At 39.5% G+C, this 19,599-nt stretch overlaps 3 protein-coding genes across 4 annotated transcripts in view; 2 read left to right on the top strand and 1 right to left on the bottom strand.

The window, feature by feature from the left end:
* Positions 1–4,430: 4,430 nt before the first annotated feature.
* On the top strand, positions 4,431–5,417 carry LOC117293525 (tyramine receptor Ser-2-like). The gene has a single exon (XM_033775873.1). The coding sequence runs from the start codon at positions 4,431–4,433 to the stop codon at positions 5,415–5,417; it is 987 nt and encodes a 328-aa protein (XP_033631764.1).
* A 3,604-nt stretch (positions 5,418–9,021) lies between these two features.
* LOC117293524 lies at positions 9,022–10,708 on the top strand (the record flags this gene model as incomplete). The annotated part of the gene is made up of 1 exon (XM_033775872.1): positions 9,022–10,708. A coding segment is annotated over one exon (537 nt), but the record flags the coding sequence as incomplete, so codon positions are not given.
* A 2,837-nt stretch (positions 10,709–13,545) lies between these two features.
* The window catches only part of LOC117293796 (major facilitator superfamily domain-containing protein 6-A-like), a 39,896-nt gene continuing 33,842 nt past the window's right edge, over positions 13,546–19,599 (bottom strand). Inside the window, exons 5-7 of one of the 2 annotated variants that reach the window (XM_033776238.1) lie at positions 18,335–18,504; positions 15,079–15,267; positions 13,546–14,984 (exon numbers count right to left, since the gene is read on the bottom strand). In XM_033776238.1, the coding sequence (XP_033632129.1) occupies positions 14,979–14,984; positions 15,079–15,267; positions 18,335–18,504 (365 nt within the window). In that variant the 3' untranslated portion in view covers positions 13,546–14,978. Of the gene's footprint in view, positions 15,268–18,334; positions 18,505–19,599 lie in introns of both variants that reach the window. The other variant, XM_033776237.1, reaches the window with a different exon arrangement.

Below are 19,599 nucleotides of genomic sequence, written 5' to 3'. Positions count from 1 at the left end.
TCTGGTCACGGTGGAAATCTCTCCCGGCCCGTTTTCCCGGGGAATTCTGTTTACCGGAGATTCTGTTCCCCATTATGGGAAACTGAGGTGCGCTGTGGAGAATAATTCAAAAGAAGTTTGTGACACAGACGTCTGTGGTTTGTACGCGGTCCGCCATATTATGGGTGTGTTCGTTTAGCTCACCGATTCAGCCCCAGTCCCCTGTTTGTGGAGTGGGTCACTTGGGAGGGGGGGGGGGCAGGCCCCATGTGCATCGAGAACGGTTGGTGATCGTTCTTTTAGCTCTTGTCAGGGGCTCACCCGTGTGAGCACCGCGGGGTAGACACAGGGAAGCTCATCGAACGCACCCATTGATTGTTGGGGTAACGAATCTCCGGAGGGGGGGGGGCACCATAATTTCCTGCCACACCGGAGATTCAGCCCCTATGGGAAATTAAGATGGGCTGAAGAGAAGCCATATATATATCAAAAAAGGGTACAGGTTGCCGCATTGGGGGTGGGGGGGGCACTGAACTTCCGGGCGGGGGGGGGGGGGGACACACACCACACAGATTCTCCTGCCACACTTGAAGGCCTACCATCACATTTAATATTGATGTTTCAGTCATGATCGTATAGCGAGCAGGAAACGCAGGTCGGCAAACATTATTCACAGCACCTCAAACGCAAATATTATGAAGACAACGATCGCAATTTATGGTTATTGTATGTTCAGGGTTACTAAGGAACAGCACATGGGCTCAATTTTAAAACCATAGAGACATTTTATAAGCAATTAAAGTTGACACTCTAGTTGAACTGTGGTCAATATTTGTTAGGAAAAGACTTTACCGTAGCTACATTCAAAATCTCTGAAGGTTTATTAAAAATCACGTTACATGAAGAGGCTGATTGTTTGTTTTAACATGGGAACATTCCAAACACACTGTAATATACAACTTATAACTAATAAAACAACTTAAAACTAAGTTGCATCTGTCGTTAAGTTTGTTCAATCACAGAGTAAAATTAACGGACTAGTTTCAAATAAGGCATCCCCCATCACCCTGTGAGAACCCCACCACCCACGTATAAAACAAATTTAATAAGTAATGCATTAATTAAATGGGGCAAAAAGAAATCTGTATTCGTTAGTTCCGTCCGACTTTATACGCGTGACCCATGAGTGCTTGATTGACATTCTACACCCCACCATTTTAAAGGTCATAATAGTTAAGTTAATCATTAGGCCTACAGTTATACGGAAAAGCTTTTACTTTTGTTTTCAGAATGCGCAACAGCTTTCTTTAAGACACCGGACATTATTGGTAATTACTCAAAACATTAAGCCTAAAAACGTACTTGGTAACGAGCAATGGTGAGCTGTTGATAGTATAAAACATTGTGAGAAACGGCTCCCTCTGAAGTAACGTCGTTTTTTAGAGAAAGAGGTAATTTCTCACTAAAATGTTTAAAGACTTCAGGCCTGAATCCTTTTTAACGATTTGAAAGCACACATTGTGCAACAAGGGTGTTTTTTCTTTCATCATTCTTCCAACTTTGATGACCAATTGATGAGTTAAAAGATTTGTGCACATCTTGGGATAGGCCAATTGAAGATACTGGTCTTTCACAATTACCAAAGGTGTCCAGTGCCTTTAAACTGACGATATTTAGAAGCATTTTATTGATAACTTTAATACCACTAATTATCAAGGGCACTTTTATACAAGCAATCAGCGACGAGCTCTTTCCCTAATTAAAAATTAATTTAAAGTTCATTAAAATGTAAACAACTTATCAAAAAAATCAGTGAGAGCAAAATATCTTAAAATAAAATGTCTAATTAGACCTAGTTCATAAACTAATGATTGTTTGGTTGCCTCGAATCCAACTTCTATAAATCAATTACTTTTAGTTTACTACTTACTCGTGAACCTTATTGCCCCCTCCCTCTTTCTTCATTTCCATCTCGCCCGTCAAGTTGGACTGTGTGCTGCTGCAGTCAGGCCATGGTCATCACACGGTTGGAGCCAGCGAGCTGGCGGGTCCGTACAACGGCTTGCCACGGCGAACGCAGTTGCTAAGTTGCGCAAAAAAAATTCATCACCCGGGTACGAGTAGGCATGGGAAAGAAATGTCCACAAGGATCGCACATTTTTACTAAACACAAAATAAATTACAATAGATTGAAATTCTGGGCCAATTTTCATAAAGCTGCTTATGTGTTTATCAAAAATTATTGTTACCAAGTAAACTTCCATATCACATATACAATCCTGCACATTTCTGCTCGGCAGACAATAATTTGTTGCAAATAATAAGCTTGTCTTTGAAATTGCACCACAATCATGTCCTAACAAAGCCAGTCATGCGAATTTAGAAAACTCCTGCATACATTAAATCCACTTTAAAAGTAGGAAACATCATATCCTCGGAAATAAAATAATAAATCAAATATTACCAGGGGCCATTGATGAGACTCTTGAAGCCATGTGTGGCGTATCTCAACTATATCAAAGATTGGCAGATGGTTATCCAAACCCTCTTCAATCACACTGCACAGAAAATAAAAAATATATTCACAAATTACGAATGATGTTTAAAGGCACTGGGAACTATTGATAATGGGCCATTCCACAAGTTGAGAAACAGAGTGATTTTTGTGCAATATTTGTCCACATTATGAAAAGAAATCATTTATTTGACTCAATTATTTCATGTGACATTCTCCTTTGAGTGTGAAAATGTTTGATGAAGTATGAAATTGTTTAAATACATTTAAATGGAACTTATTATGAAAATGATTTGGATGTAACACGGACACCGTGTCCGTGTTACATCCAGAAGTTTATTTTTCAAATTTGTCAACACTCAAATACATTATCGTGCAAATTCACTTTGTGCACTAATTACAAAGACCAAAGTGTACCATGCAAAACCACTTGTTGTTATAGTAAGTGATTAAATACATCAGAAACGGGGCAGAACTAAAACCGTGCACAAGACATACTGAAGCCTTTTATTATGAACCAGAAATCTTGGGGTGTTTTTTCTGTCATTATTCTCTTGCAACTTCTGAGCAATTGAGTCCAAACTTTCACAGATGTGTTATGTTATGCATCTATTGGGACACACCAAGTGAGGATACAGGTCTTTGAAAACTACCAAAGGTGTCCAGTGTCTTTAATAACACAACTAGGAGTCCTCATGTAAAATGGAAAGGGCTCTGTAGTTGAATAGATTATACAGGCAATCAAAACCAGTCGGAAACTATTCGAAAGCAGAACACACAATTTTGGTTAATAATTTCCTAGAAAATGGAAACGACACTCACTGCTCGCTACGCAGCAAACACAAGAAGTGCATTAGTGCACCAACGCCCAAGTAGAATGAAACAGCACCGACGGCAATACTATGTCTTGGCACCAATGGTATTCTCTTAGTTTGATAATTGATTTTAATTTAACACACACAAAATATTCAAAAGTAAAGTCCTGGGTTGAGAAGGATGGTTGATTGGCATACGACTACACGTTGCTGTACAGGCTCAAAGTCTGAATGCGCTGGCACCGTGATTGCTACACTCTCCCCACCAAGAGAGCATGCCAGAAAGTATCATGTGTGCTTTGATTGATCATGACATGGACTGACATTTAAGAAGAAACTATAATAGTAAACTTGCGGGTACAACCATTTGTCTATCTCTTTTTGGGGAGTGGTGGCTCTGAAAAGGCCCGGTGTGGTCTCGACGTTTCGAACAGTATACTCTGCTCTTCTTCAGGAGAATTATGGTTGTGGATTGACATTGTTCAATCTGGGAAACACAGAGTAGGCCGAGTGCTATAAAAGAAAGCAAGACTTTTACGACAGTAAACTTCATCTTTAAACAATTAGCAAAACTCCTTTTATGAGCGAGCGCAGAGTGATAATCATGACATTGAACAACATTCGCGGGATCGAAGACGAATTACATCGGCAGCAATTTATCCGTAGTGTTTACACGATGAGATTTTGTGGATGGCTACAAATTCTCTGACTGAAAAACAAGAGCAAAAACAGAACAGTTTAGCAGTACACAACAACATCGATAATTCTAAACGAAGTTTGCAGAACAGAGGAGTGTCGGCATTGTGCCGGCATGGACTTTTGAATCCTGAGGAATTAATGGCTGTTCAACAAGGGCAACAACGAATGTTTAGATGATCTTCCCATCAAGGGAACTCAACAAACTCACACAAGGGGATATAAACACCAAGCTGGCAACAGCCAATGTCTCCAAACAAACATTGTTTTAACGCCTATGGTTATGATTTGCACAAATCAAGAAATTGTGATTCAGTAACTAGACAACAATATTTTTTTATAGTCATAGTGAAATCAGCGGTTAGCTGGGGGATTCGAACCCACAACTTTGTGATTGCAAGTCCTGCAGTCGCAGATACTTCATCATGATTTCAGCTCCCAATGAAACTGTTACCGACAATGGCCCCAATATAAATCAAGTGGAAGTTATCATTTATGTGGTGATTCTTATTTTCGAGTCAACCGTCTCCATGCTCGGAGGTGTTCTTGTCTGCTTGACGTTTATAAGTGTCCGTACAACTAGCTGTAAACCAACGAGCAAGTTGATCGTCAATTTAGCCGTAAGCGATGCGGCAATGGGTGCATTGGTGCTACCATTCACTGCTGTCACTGTATCAAACCAAGCATGGATCTTTGGTGATGTTATGTGTCAGATAGAAGGATTTATTAAGACTTTCTTGAGCCAAGTACAGAGGTCAACGTTACTCCTGATAGCTGTTGACCGCCTGCTACGCATTAAGTTCCGTTTCAGCTACGGGAGGCGATCCCATACAATGGTATACCCCATCCTCATCATGTGGATCATGAACATCCCTCTGGCTGTACCTCCTCTGTTTGGATGGAGTGAGTTTAAATGGGAGCCTCACAAACCCTCATGCACGGTGGATTGGCTGGCCAGCCTCTCATACTCTATCACATTCCTGACTGTGTTCGGTTTCATCTTGCAGGGTGTGATCACAGTATGTTACATGTTGATTTTCCGGGAGGTGCGTGCTAGTAGGTTGAGGGTACAAGCTGCTGTTGTAGACCATGGAGGAAGGGTAGACCGACTTGGAGCAAATATGACACCTTCACCAAGACATCCTCATTCAAACATCTTCATGACCAAGGATGAGATTGCCATCGCTCGGACTATGATAGTCCTTGTTATCCTATCTTCCATCCTGTCACTGCCTTACATCATCTCTCATCTCATCTCGTTGATAAGAAACAGCCCACTGTCTTACCGTAATGAAATGACTACAACCATCTTAGTGTATCTCAACAACTGTCTTAACCCCGTTATCTACGGTGTCACTAACTCACGGTTTCGGCAAGGATTTAAAACGGTACTTCGGTGGCAAAATGCTTAAAACCTGAATCAAACAACTCTTTTTTAGTAGAGTAACCGCTTCAAATTATTATATGAAGTAGGTCTATGAGTAAATAAGTTAATAAAAACAAAACACTCTAAGATTATAGTGATCTTGTTTTAAAGGCACCGGACACTATGGGTAATTACTCTAAATGATTGTTAACATACAATTACTTAGTAACGAGTAATGGAGAGCTGTTGATATATAAAACATTGTGAGAAACGGCTCCCTCTGAATAAATATCAGCTTGAATGAATGAATGTAGTTTTTGAGAAAAAATGTTGTTTCTCACTCAAATAGAATATTTCAGGTCTGAAGTATTTTTAGCCATCTAGAAGAACCCAGTGCAACAATGTTTTTCTTTCTTTCATTGTTCTCTCCCAACTTCGATGACAAATTGAGCCACGAATGTTCTTGTATACACCATTGAGGTAGCAAACTGGTCTTTGACATTTACCACAATGTGTTCAGTGCATTTAAAACTTCAAACCACTCCTTGTAGGCCTATGAGTAAATAAACACATACAACCAAATACTCTAAAATAAAAGTTCTCTTGTTTTATAAGAACGTGAAGTAAACGCAGTAGTGTAACTACACATGTATGGACTCTGCAGTGCTGTTTCAATGGAACTTTGAACAAATACACAAAGGCAAAGATAACAACAAAAGAAGTGACAAATACAAAATTTTATTCCCGAAACATTGATTCAATACAAGTATAAACAAACAACAATTTGTTGTACAAAAGAACGATATAAAATACTGTTCCAATAAAGAACATATGCAACATTTTTGACATGTGTTCAAAATAAACACTTGGCATATTATGTGGGCCGTAAAGTTTCAATTAAAAAACGCAAACAAACTATTACAAATATTTTACTATATTTTAAATTGGTATATCTTAAATTGGGAACAGTACTTTGAATATGGCTCTAAACGTCATGTTTACAATTTTATATTGCTGCATACGTGTTCTATTTAAAAACAAAATTGAGAACATTTCTTTTCTTTTAAATAAAACTATAAATTGTTGCCATTGCATTCATTTATTAGGGCCTCGTAAAACGACTCATGCATTACTATTAAAAATCATAGTATTTACCACACATTTCAAATACTGCCCTCTATTGAGCATCTGATATTCTTTCTTTATTAAAAATAATTTGTGTGGAATATTCTGCATGCATTCACCACTGTAACATTAACAGTACAAACATTTTACCTTTAACATTCGACAAACTTGCACTAATTATTGTTACACATAAAATGTCCAACAAGTTGATGTTATTACTGCATACACATACACCAATCTGCATTGTCTTCTAATTACTTTTGTCAAATTGTTGAGAAAGAGTTGGGATTTAACACATTAGATTATAAACTTATCAATTTGTCAATATTTATCAAAAGTAAGGAAAGGGTTCCCCTGTGTTTTCCAATTTATTTCATATCCAAATTAAAAGGTGGAATTTTTTTGGGGTGAATTTGTCATGGCAAATTGTATGCGATTTCAGGTGGAAAAGTTACACTATTATAAAACAAAAAACTATAGGGCAAACTAAAGATACAAAACTATACTTTATACAAAATTATAAAACGTACCATGGTATACGAACAGGTTCAAATTGGACTGGTCAAAACCTATAATATAAAATATATTAATAAATTTATAAATAAAACAGTATAAACAAACCATGCACTACATGTCAATATATTTAATGTGAATAACCAACTACTCTTTTTTGATCATAGAGATTATAACTTCGGCTTGAATCTCACACTGGCGTTTTATGTAAAACAAGATTGTAGTTTACTTTCAGTAAAGCTGATCATGGTTTTCTAAAATGTTTATTTGGCCATTGTATTTAGTTATCAGAACTTGAAATAAAAGACCCTACCACTTTCATTGAACTATTATAATGGATTAAAATAACAACTGTAATATAAACTCATGGACAATAGTACTGAAATAAGAATTGCTATACAACAAAGACTGCAGCCCTTTTCATGTGAAGAGCCAATTACCCCAAAACTCCTGGGGAGTTTTGACCCATCGACCACCCCATGTTTGTTTTACAATTGATGCAATTTTCATGTGAAGAATCAACACTCAGAATGCTGAATCCTGGGTTATCTCGATTAACTATCCTCCCAAGCAGGGGTAGATATTACCTGGGACCAATTTCATGAAGCTGTTAAGCAGAAAATTCTGCTTAGCAAATGTCTTTGCTGAGCAAGAAATGACCAAGGTAAATCACAGCAATGGTAACTGTATGGTATTATGGCTGATAACCTATTTTTGCTTAGCAAAAGTTGCTTGTGCCAACCAAGTTTTTGTGCTTATAGGCTTTATAAAATGTGGCCCTAGGAAACGGCTTTTCCCTTGGAAACTTTTGTAGGGGCACCAAGGCCAAGACCATGGGCAACAGAGGCAGGCTGATCTCCATGTTGTTCCAGGCCTAGATTTGAACGTTATACGGCAATCTTTGTAGCATTTTCAGTCAATGTTGAATTGCAGTAAGCACTACTTGGACCAACATGCTGATAGCATTGTCCTTCTACACAAATCTCAATATCAGTTGAATCAATTGTTATGACCTGTTTACACATTGTTTATGGATCTGTCATACTATCATCAAAACAGATATAATAATTTAAAGAAAGTAAATATAGTACTGATTTCAGTGTCAGAACTTAGTTCAACTAGTATTGTATAAAGTCGACAACAACTCTTGTGCAGGAGGGTACTTGCTTCACACATGTTAGGCATGCCTCTCAAATAAATAAATTAAGTATATAAACAAACTTATGTCTGTGTGTTTGGGTAATAAAAATAACAAATCTGTGAAAGAAATATACTGGCATACTATACTCCAATACAAGAATAATTTCATTTTCTTCTTGGACAATCCATAGAGCTCATTCATTAAGATATATTTTCGTTTGGGTTTTTTTAACCAGCAAATTACAGGACAGCACAATGGCAGTTTGGGAATGCAAAGGGCGCCCTCAACTGTCCAGAGTTATGTCACTGCTTAGGTCCAATCTTTCCCATTTCTCAGTAGACTTAGGGTCCCCTGTAGCCTGAACATCTGACGTCATACTTCAAGGCTCATGAATAACGCAAGAGACCGGCCTCCAAACCGGCGTGTACATTCACCTTTAACCTACATTCATAAATACCTCAGACAGTTTCGCTATTCCTATTGGTGGAGAGCGCGTCACGACGGTGTGTATAAACCTTTGTTTATGACTGGTAAAAGTGTTAATTCATGGGCGTGACACGCGACCTTGCACCTGTTCTTATAAGACAGTTTCTTCATTCCTATTGGTCGAGAGCAACAGCTGAAACATTCAAATATTATGTTCGGTTGAACAACCATGTGTGAATTAGAACATATTGGTTTTCTTCACGGTGCATGGGCACGCATTAAGGTTGAGGGCGCACTATTGAATGCGAGGCATTGTGTTAAGGGTGTGGCGTTAACAAGCTCACTTCACGTTGGTTCGGCAAAGTGTTCACAGCTACTATTTAAAAAAAAAAAAAAATTAAAAATAATAATAATAATAATAATAAATAAATAAATAAATCTTACAATTGTGCATCTTCCATTATTTTTTTCTAGGGAAGTAAGAGACCTGATAAAAGCTGCATTGGAGAAAGCAGAAGACTGCACCGAAGCGGCCCAACAAGAGTTAAAGGACAGCTTAAAGAAGGCATCGGACACTATTGACAAGCGGCAGAAGCTGATACGCCTCGCCGACTCCAGTTCCTACGGTTGGGCAACCGTCAGCGAATATGAGGCGCATCAGTTGGCGGAGGATGATGAGAATGATGACAACAAGATTACCAGAGCAGAGAACCGGGCTGGAAGGAAAATCAAACAGAAGAAAGCGGCAGCAGCTACCCAACAACAGCCGAAGAAATTCAAGTGGGGTAACAGCCAGAACGTGGAGACTACTGGCAATAGTTCTTTTCGTCGCCCATCACAGTTTTCCGCTCCATACACCAGCTTCAGTCGAGGCAAAGGCGGGGGAGCATGCTTCCTGTGCGGTAGCTTCGCCCACTGGAAGGCTACGTGCCCAAGACGATACAGCTTCAACAAGCCAGCAACCACAACAACTGGCCAGTAAAGTTAAGTCAATTAATGTTCTGTATAGCGAAGATAAAGATCCTTTCATAATTGGTACTGTGGATAACTATTTCGAATATGAGCAAAATGCAGGGGTTCCTAGTATCAAAGTTGGGGGTAGATTGAAAAGTCATTCGGCTTTTTGGCGGTTAATTTCCCCACCAGACCACATATCGAATGTAATTGAACATGGTTATGTTACACCTTTTGTTTCAGAACCCCCAACAATGTTCAGTAATAACAATAAATCTGCCTTAAATCACACAGCTTTCGTAACAAAAGCTATCCAAGAGTTGCATCAACTAGATACAATAGAGGTAACAAAGTCTAAGCCATTCATTGTTAATCCATTGACAGTTTCAGTCCAAAGCAGTGGCAAGAAGCGCCTAATTCTAGACCTGAGGCAGGTCAATGAGTATATAGAGAAAGTGCACGTTAAGTTTGAAGACATGCGTACTGCATTGATGTTTCTCCAGAAGGGTGGTTATGTCTTTAAATTTGATCTGAAATCAGTATATCATCATGTTGACATATGCCAAGAACACGTCAAATTCCTTGGGTTTTCATGGGATTACAAAGGTATGCAATCATTTTATAGGTTTAAACAGCTCCCCTTCGGCCTTTCATCTGCACCCCATATTTTCACCAAACTTATAAGACCACTGGTTAAGAAGTGGAGGGGTGAAGGAAAGTCAATTGTGGTATACCTAGACAATGGGATTGGTTTTGCACCAACCTTATCGGAGGCGGTAGAAGCTAGTGAAGCGGTGAAACGGGACATTCTCCGTTCAGGGTTCATTCCTAATGTTCAAAAAAGTGTTTGGATACCAGCAGTGTCAATAGAATGGTTAGGGTTCGAGGTAAATCTAGATTCGGGTACCTTCTGCGTACCACAGAGGCGCATATTGAGCATAAAAAGGGACATTCAATCCATGGATCCAGGTCTAACAACGGCAAGGGCTCTTGCAAAACTTGTTGGAAAGATAATGTCGTGTAATTTGGTGATAGGTAACGTCGCTAATTTAATGACCAAATATTTACATCTGTGTATTGAATCCAGGTCAACATGGGATGCACCAGTGACAATCCAAGCAGATGCAAGAGAAGAGTTAATTTTCTGGAACAGTAATGTGGGAGAAATGAATGTAGGGGTGATTGGTGTATTAAAGAAAAGAATGCTCACAAATTGTGTATTCAGATGCAAGCTCCACAGGTTATGGTGGGTATTTAGTAGATACAGGTGAAGGAACAGTACAAGGTATGTGGAATAGAATAGATTCCCTAAAGAGCTCTACTTGGAGAGAGCTGAAGGCGGTAGATATAGTTCTGAAGTCCCTTGTAAAAAAGCTGTCCTGCCGAAGGACCAAGTGGTTTACAGATAACCAGGCTGTTTCCAGAATTACAACCAGAGGAAGTATGAAGAGAGATTTGCAAGACATTGCCTTGAGTATTTGCCAGACATGTTTGGTCCATAATATACATATTGAAATGGAATGGGTCCCAAGGTCAGAGAACGAGAGAGCAGATAATCTCAGCAGAATTTTAGATCAAGACAATTGGGCTGTTTCAAATCATATCTTTTCGTTCCTTGATGAACTATGGGGTCCTCACACCGTGGATAGATTTGCCAGTTATTACAACAACAAAACTCCCAGATTCAATTCCAGATATTGGAATCCGGGTTGCGAAGCTATAGATACATTCACGGTTGATTGGTTTTTGGAAAACAACTGGGTGGTTCCACCTATCTCATTGGTACCCAGAGTTTTGAAGCATATGCAAAACACAAGAGCTATTGGGACATTGATATGTCCATGTTGGTACTCGGCGCCTTTTTGGCCCATGCTCTACCCAGATGGTTATAATCCAGCAAGAGCAGTGGTGGAAGTTTATGAACTTCCCAAGGAATGGGGAATATTTATTCCAGTCAGAGGAGGAAATAAGGAGTCCATTGGCAATATTGTCAGAAGTCGGATCCTAGCAGTGAGGCTAGACTTTAAACGAGTGTAAAGAAGAATAGTTATATGACAACACAATATTAACACAAATTAAGTGCCGTTTATTCTTTTATCTATAGTTAATCTTCCACAGCGATTTTTGGGCGGAAAAGAGACAAGACACAAGCAAGGATCTGAGGAAACTTGCTGAGGAGCTACCGGACATAATCTTGAAGTCTAGAGCAGACTCTACAGTTAAGTCTTATTCATATGCCTTCAATAAATGGTCAGCATGGGCAACCAATATGATATGAAACCCATTGAGGCAGATCCCTACCACATTTCATTGTACTTAGTCTACCTCAGCCATACATGTAGTTCATCAGCTCCAATAATCAGTGCCATCTCAGCTATATCATGGGCGCACAGAATAGCTGGGGCTAATGACCCTACTCAGATGCCTCTGGTAAAATATACAAGTGAGGGTCTAAAAAGGTCACTCGCAAAGCCCATAGAGAAAAAAGAGCCAATTACCCCAGCCATTTTGAGAGATATTGTAGATATGCAATTAAAACAATCTTCCGAAATCACAGTAGCAGACCTTTCAAGTCTAAGGACCGTAGCTATGTGTCTTCTAGCATACACAGGTTTTCTTAGGTTTAACGAGCTAGTGTCAATAAAATTGAGTCATATCACATTCAACCAGCAAGGTTTAACACTGTTCATCCCATCAAGTAAAACCGATATATATCATAGAGGAAGGTCCGTCGTCATCAGTAAATCTTATACTAGATATTGTCCAGTAGAAATACTTAATAAATATATTTTGTTAGCACAGATCAAAATCCCAGAGTCTTTTTTATTCCGTAGCTTGTCCAAAGTGAAAGGAGGTTACAAGCTCCGAGAAGCTAACCAACCTATGTCATACACCCGTGTCAGAGAGATTGTATTAGATGCCATTCGTCCCTTAGTTGAGGATGTGTCCAAGTATGGGGTACACAGCTTAAGAGCAGGTGGGGCCACGGTGGCCGCCCAATCAGGTGTCCCAGACAGATTGTTTAAGAGGCACGGTAGGTGGAAGTGCGAAAATGCAAAAGATGGGTACGTCAAGGATAGTCAAAGAGATTTGTTGTCAGTGACAAAGTCCCTTGGCCTATGAAAGTATTAAAAACAACGGATTTTCAAGGTTAAAAATCCAGTAAAAGAAATGTAAATTTATTGTTTTTCCTAAGAGTAATCAATTTAACTGTTTAAACCATTGATAATCGTAAAAACCGTAACAAAAAAGATAAAGAAAATAAAGCAAACAAATCAAATAACTGTTAGTTAATATCTTTCTATTGTGAAATGTAACAACAAGATGTATAAGTTCTTATTAATTAAATTCTGCTTTGTTGAGGTAGTCAAAAATTAAAGAGAAATTTCTACTGTGTGTAAGCATACTTAGTTTTTGGTTAAAAGCTAATTTTCCGAAATAAGTAAAGTTTACTAGGACAAGCCCTGTCTGGGGTGAGTTGTAATGCATGGATCAGACCTACGTTTCCCACAGGGTTTTTCGTAGCCGGCGTACAACAGTTGTCCTGTCTTAGTTAAGACTAATGAGAAGAGGATTGTGATTAGAGGGCGCCTGGTTTTAGACAGGCAGCCGCAGTGCCACAATAAACCAACACAAACCCAAGTATGGTGTACATGTATGTTATTAATGGTGTCCTAATAGGGAAGAAAGTTGTGCCACATCACGCGATACGCGCAACATGCACAGCATTCCCTTATAAGGAGTCGTTTACCCAAGGGCGGCGGAGGGCTTTACCATTTCAAAGCTGGAGGGGTGTTGTGCTGAAAGAAATCATTAAACAATTATAATTTTTGCATTTATTTTACTTTTTGACCAAAAAGGTATGATGTTTTTGACCGAAAAGGTATTTATGAATGGGAATCAAAGTGTGTTGAATCAGTTTTCAACTAGTGGCTTAAACCTGCCGAGGCCTGGTTGTTGATAATTCACCTTGACTTCGTCTCGGTAAAATTATCAAGAACCAGGCCTCGTTGGGATTATACCACTAGTTGAAAACCTCTTCACCACACATTGATTCCCTTATTCATTTCACATAGAGATACGCAGTAAAATTCTACACCAATTACATGCAAGTACCTCGTGCATGCATAGTGTACTGTATACATGGTATACATAATACACATGTGGACGACACACAGCATGTAGACGACCGAAAGTAAGCTTTCCATATCTGTGTTTTGATTGGTCGTCCGAGGTGACCTCAGACCAATCAACTTGATGATTGCTAAATTTGACTTGAAGTTCTTATATTTGTTTGACACACAGGAACCAAGCTTAGAGGTTGCTGCCCCTATATGCAAGATCTTCATTAAAATCTAAATAACAGTAAGTTTAACCTCGGTTTGCAGTAACACCATGGGTAGATCTACCTGCCAGGAAATCGGCCGGGACTACTCTCGCTTAGTGAATCAAGGGGACTTCTCGTTATAATTTTACTGAATTGGAGTGAGTTCTTAATTGGTCTCAATGTTTCACCTAGCCTGCTTTAGTCATCACATCCTTAATAGTCTGGGCCATTTTTCTGAGAATTGTCTCTGATATTCCAAAAATCTACTTCGGGGTAGTAGAAAAGTCTCCCGCATTCCCAAAATCTACTCTGGGGTAGCAGAATATAAAGCAAGACAAGTTCTCTAAGAACATAATCTACCCAGCAAGTAGATACACACATGGTATTACCGCAAACCAAATATTTTACCTCACCATACAATGCCTCAAATTCCCATTAGCTTACTTCACCAAGAATAATAAATTTAAACGCTTAAAATTCACGTGTCCCAAAAAGAAAAAATATTGAAATCTACACCATAGTTTGCTTGCCCTTGTTACTTCGATCTTCACAATGATCTACACCATAGTTTGCTTGCCCTTGTTACTTCGATCTTCACAATGATCTACACCTTAGTCTGCTTGCCCTGGTTACTTCGATCTTCACAATGATCTACACCATAGTCTGCTTGCACTTGTTACTTCGATCTTCACAATGATCTACACCTTAGTCTGCTTGCCCTTGTTACTTCGATCTTCACAATGATCTACACCATAGTCTGCTTGCCCTTGTTACTTCGATCTTCACAATGATCTACACCTTAGTCTGCTTGCCCTTGTTACTTCGATCTTCACAATGATCTACACCTTAGTCTGCTTGCCCTTGTTACTTCGATCTTCACAATGATCTACACCATAGTCTGCTTGCCCTTGTTACTTCGATCTTCACAATGATCTACACCTTAGTCTGCTTGCCCTTGTTACTTCGATCTTCACAATGATCTACACCTTAGTCTGCTTGCCCTTGTTACTTCGATCTTCACAATGATCTACACCATAGTCTGCTTGCCCTTGTTACTTCGATCTTCACAATGATCTACACCTTAGTCTGCTTGCCCTTGTTACTTCGATCTTCACAATGATCTACACCATAGTCTGCTTGCCCTTGTTACTTCGATCTTCACAATGATCTACACCATAGTCTGCTTGCCCTTGTTACTTCGATCTTCACAATGATCTACACCATAGTTTGCTTGCCCTTGTTACTTCGATCTTCACAACGCTCATCAGACTCTTCACCAACTACTGGTGGTCGACCTTCTCTCATCTCTAAGACTTCTTGTCCGAGAGCTGGGAGTCGATCCTCCATGGTGAGTAGCTTGGAGAGACTGGAGCAGCCTGGAGATGTGTTGTCATCATCATCAGGGGAATCCTGGTAGGATAAAGAGAGAGAGAGAGATAAATGAGAGAATCAGATATGGCTTCAATAGTATTTACATGACACTTATGGGGTGTCGTGGCCGAGTGGATAAGAGTTCCGAATTCAAGCTCTGTTGATTCTGCTCAGCAGAGTGTGGGTTCGAATCCTGGTTGTGACACTTGTGTCCCTGAGCAAGACACTTAACTATAATTGCTTCTCTCCAACCAGTGGTAAATGGGTACCTGTGAGGGCAGAGATGGTTCTTGTGATTGATTTAGCCGAGTAGCGCATATTTTTTGCACAGGCTGTATACTCACCAGGGAGCTGAGATGGTTTAAGGAATGACTTAAGGCCCAGTGACCAGGGCTAAGCACTATATAAAAACTGAATATTATTATTGTTATACAGAAGTAGACAGTACTAAAATGTCTCAAAGTTGATACTAACAATAGTGGCTTCTTATATATAGCTCATATGCATCACTATACGTGACACTCAGTGACGTTCAAGGCGCTACAACACATGAACATGTTTACTTGTAATACTTGGCCCTTGGAAAAAACATTGGAAAGCTCAATAGAGTACAAGGTCTGACCATACAATTTGACCCAATTCACCCGACGTCATTATCAGAAACAATCTTGGTCGTGCCTTTTTTTTTGAGTCAAGGTCCCTGTGTGATATATAAAGTAGTCACGGTAGTGTGCCTTCTATATTTCAGGGATGTGATAGGCTTTATAACAAAATAGTGAGCTCAAAGCATGAAAACTTGAGAGAGCGCAAAAGCTTGTGAGCGCGAAGCCTGCTTACACATGTACATAAATTTATCTTTGGTTTTTAAAAACCTACTCTGTAATCTCGTGCATTCTCTATGGTTTTATCTCCCTTTTTTTTTTTACTTGTAAAAACACAAAAAAACAAAACAACAATTGTACTTGTGGTTAAAAACAGAGAAATCACTTCCCCTGAATTTTAGATTAATCAAGCAATTGTTTTACTAGAGCGTGCCTTGTAGCTGCGACTTCCAAGTTAATGTGCCGGGGCTCTGAGCAGTCTAGCGCTCATTTTGATGGTCTTCTTATGTTGTCAATATTTTTATTGCGAGGTGCCAGTCAGAAGACATTCAACATGTAACTGCTGTAAAGTGAGGGATAACAATCAAGTGTTAGATACAACCTGGGAAGTAGACTTGGTGCAACTATCACCACTCAACTATTGCGATCCCCTAATCCTCTTCTCCTCGCCAACTTTACTATCGATGAATAGCAGGCCCTGTTGGAAAACTTCCAGATCTCCCCATCAAACCACACTCAAACCAACTTGCTGGCAGGATCGCAGCTTACAGAAACGCCCTCTATCGATGGAATAGTCGCGACGTGTGTAGCGTTGAGTGTATGGGGCCAAATGTATTACCATAGAGGTTGACCAAGTAGACCAAATGTCTTGCACCATGACTGCTGGAAAGCAGCAGCAGGGATGACCTTTGGGGATGCCACTTTTGATTTTAACTTTCCAGTAGTAAACCACAAGGGAAACTAACTGAGGATGGTTTATACAATTTTGGGTTAAACAAAAAGACAAATTAATTGCAGAGAGCGGCACTTGAACCGGCGACATCCAGAATAATGTGCCAGGGCTCTCCCAAATGAGCTATCTAGCCCTATGGTTTCTCCCTATTTGACAGTAACGTTGTTCAGGGGTGCCAGCCAGAAGCCAGTCAACCTGAAACTGCCATGTACTGGCAACCACAGATCACACCCAAGTTTACGGTGCAACCAGGTAATGGCTTCTGACTGGAATTGCCAGACAACAAGGGTATTGACTAGGGAGACCTGCCAACATTAGGGCCAAAGCCTCAGCATGTCAGACGGCGCAGGCTCGAGTTCGCTCATGCATTTCCAGTTAACTTTTCTTCTTTTCAACCAATAAGAAAAAATGCACACTACTGTGTATACACATTCACTCTGCCATAACACATTGGCTGCAGCTTCCAAGGTTGTATTGTAAACTCGGGTGTGATCCCTGGCTACAATACAGTTAATGGTATTGCTTCTGACTGGCACCCTCAAACAAAGATATCGACATTAAAAGGGAGACTGCAAAAAAACAAAGGCTAGAAAGCTCAGTTGGTAGAGCGTCGGCACGTTAATCTAGAGGTCAAATCCTACTCTATTTAATTTCTCTTTGTTCAACCCCAAATTATTTTATAAGAGATGGAAATCAGATAAAAGTAAAAAGAACATTATAATGCCCTTAATTGCGTGTTATAGCCTAGCGGTTAAGAACACCGGACTCAATCTGATGTTTCTGACAAGCAGAGTGTGGACTCTTATAGTCCCAATAATGACACCTGTGTCCTTAAGCAAGACACTCAACCATGATGCTTCGTCCTTCGGATGAGACAAAAAGCTGTTGGTCTTGCGTGTTGTTTTTAAGCACTTAAAAGAACCCAGTGCACTTATCGAAAAGAGAAGGGGTTCGACCTGTGTTCCTGGTTTGATTGGCAGCATATTGCACCACAGCACCTTGTAAACCATTACTTGGTGCTAAGGATTAGGGCCCAATTTCATAGTATTGAAATGCTTAGGCACAAGAAGTAGCTTAACAAAAATATGCTTACCAAAATAAGGTTACCAGCCAAACTATCTTGTCACATGTACAATTTGTGACTGGCATCCTGCTCATTTCTGCTAAGCAAAGCGTTATTAAGCAATATTTTCTGCTTAAGCAGCTCTATGAAATTGAGCCAAGATGTCATAATTCAAAAGTAGTCCGACATACCTTGCAGGAACTACTGTACAGCACCAGGAGCCATGAGTGACAGATATGATCGCTACATGTATAGACGATGTGACCTATGTTTACATTTAAACCGCCCTCTGTTGACAAAACACTGTACACGTCATATTTCGCGGGCAAAAAGACGCGTAGTCATGGTAAGATTGCATGTACTTTCTAGCTGGCTGCCAAAATAAAAAGGTTTTGCTCGGCGGTGTGTGCGCGAATCATGTTATGGTTTTTGAGTGCGTCAGAGGTCACATCGTCTATAAGAAGCCACTATTAAGTCGGCTGTACTTACTGGTGTATTTGGAAGTTGCATATGAAGAAGAGGACGGTGTGTGTGGTAGGTCTTTGTGACAGGTGGACTATCAGGATGTGATTGGTTGATGGTTGTCATGGTGAGTTGCATATGTTGACTAGTTGATACTCCTTCACAATCATTATCAGGTTCATCTCTTCCTGATAAATCTGTTAAGAACAAGTTGCAAGACAAATATGATTATTGTTAAAGACACTGGATACTATTGGTAAATGTCCAAGACCAGTCTTCTCACTTGGTGTATCTCAACATATGCATAAAATATCAAACCTGTGAAAATTTTAGCTCAATTGGTCGTCGAAGTTGCGAGATAATAATGAAAGAAGAAACACCCTTGTCACACGAAGTTGTGTGCTTTCAGATGCTTGATTTCGAGACCTCAAATTCTAAGTCTGAGGTCTCGAAATCAAAAATTGCAGAAAAACACTTCTTTCTCGAAAACTACGTCACTTCATAGGGAGCCGTTTCTCACAATGTTTTATACTATCAACCTCTCCCCATTACTTGTCACCAAGAAAGGCTTTATACTAATAATTATTTTGAGTATTTACTAATAGTGTCCACTGCCTTTAACCGACTCTTACTGAAATTACTCACGATGTGTGTAGGTGAAAGGTACAAATGTATACAATAAAATGATCAGAAAAAATGTGAAGAGATTACATCTTTAATGTCAACTCTCTGTCTCTGATTCGGATGTTGGTATCTCTTGTAGATCAAGTTTTTTTACCATGATATGAATCCCTACTCACTGTGAATGAAGTGTATGTAATATCATAGAGTAAGGTAATATAATTTACATGTAGAAACTTCAGCCTCATTATAGTTCGCAAGGGTTTTTGTTTTTCCAGAAAAAAAGTGAAAATCACAGAGTCATGTTTTCAGGAGAGTCGCCTAAATCCCTTGTACATGCTAAAATAATTTCCGTCTAACGAGATGAAAATTACTCTTGTAAAATTGTTTTACTTGTTTCTCAAAAACTACAGCACCTCAGCAAGTAATATTTATAGGGAAGCTTTATACCGTCATTATCTTTAAACCATGTAAGTTTAGTGTGAATGTATGGAGGTTTGTGTCATAGAAAAAGTACCAAAACCCTTTAAGAAATTGTTCAGCACGATTCCCTTACTGACATCCTTGTGTTGTCTCCACAATGCTCCAGGAAGATTTAACACGTTGAGTCTATAGGGGACAGTAGCTTCCTCATTGCGATGGGCAAGGATGGCCAATTATTAAGTTTGTTC

This window comes from Asterias rubens, chromosome 8 (genome assembly GCF_902459465.1).
Source record: "Asterias rubens chromosome 8, eAstRub1.3, whole genome shotgun sequence".
Lineage (NCBI taxonomy): Eukaryota > Metazoa > Echinodermata > Asteroidea > Forcipulatida > Asteriidae > Asterias > Asterias rubens.
This window is presented reverse-complemented; position numbering and strand designations above follow the sequence as displayed.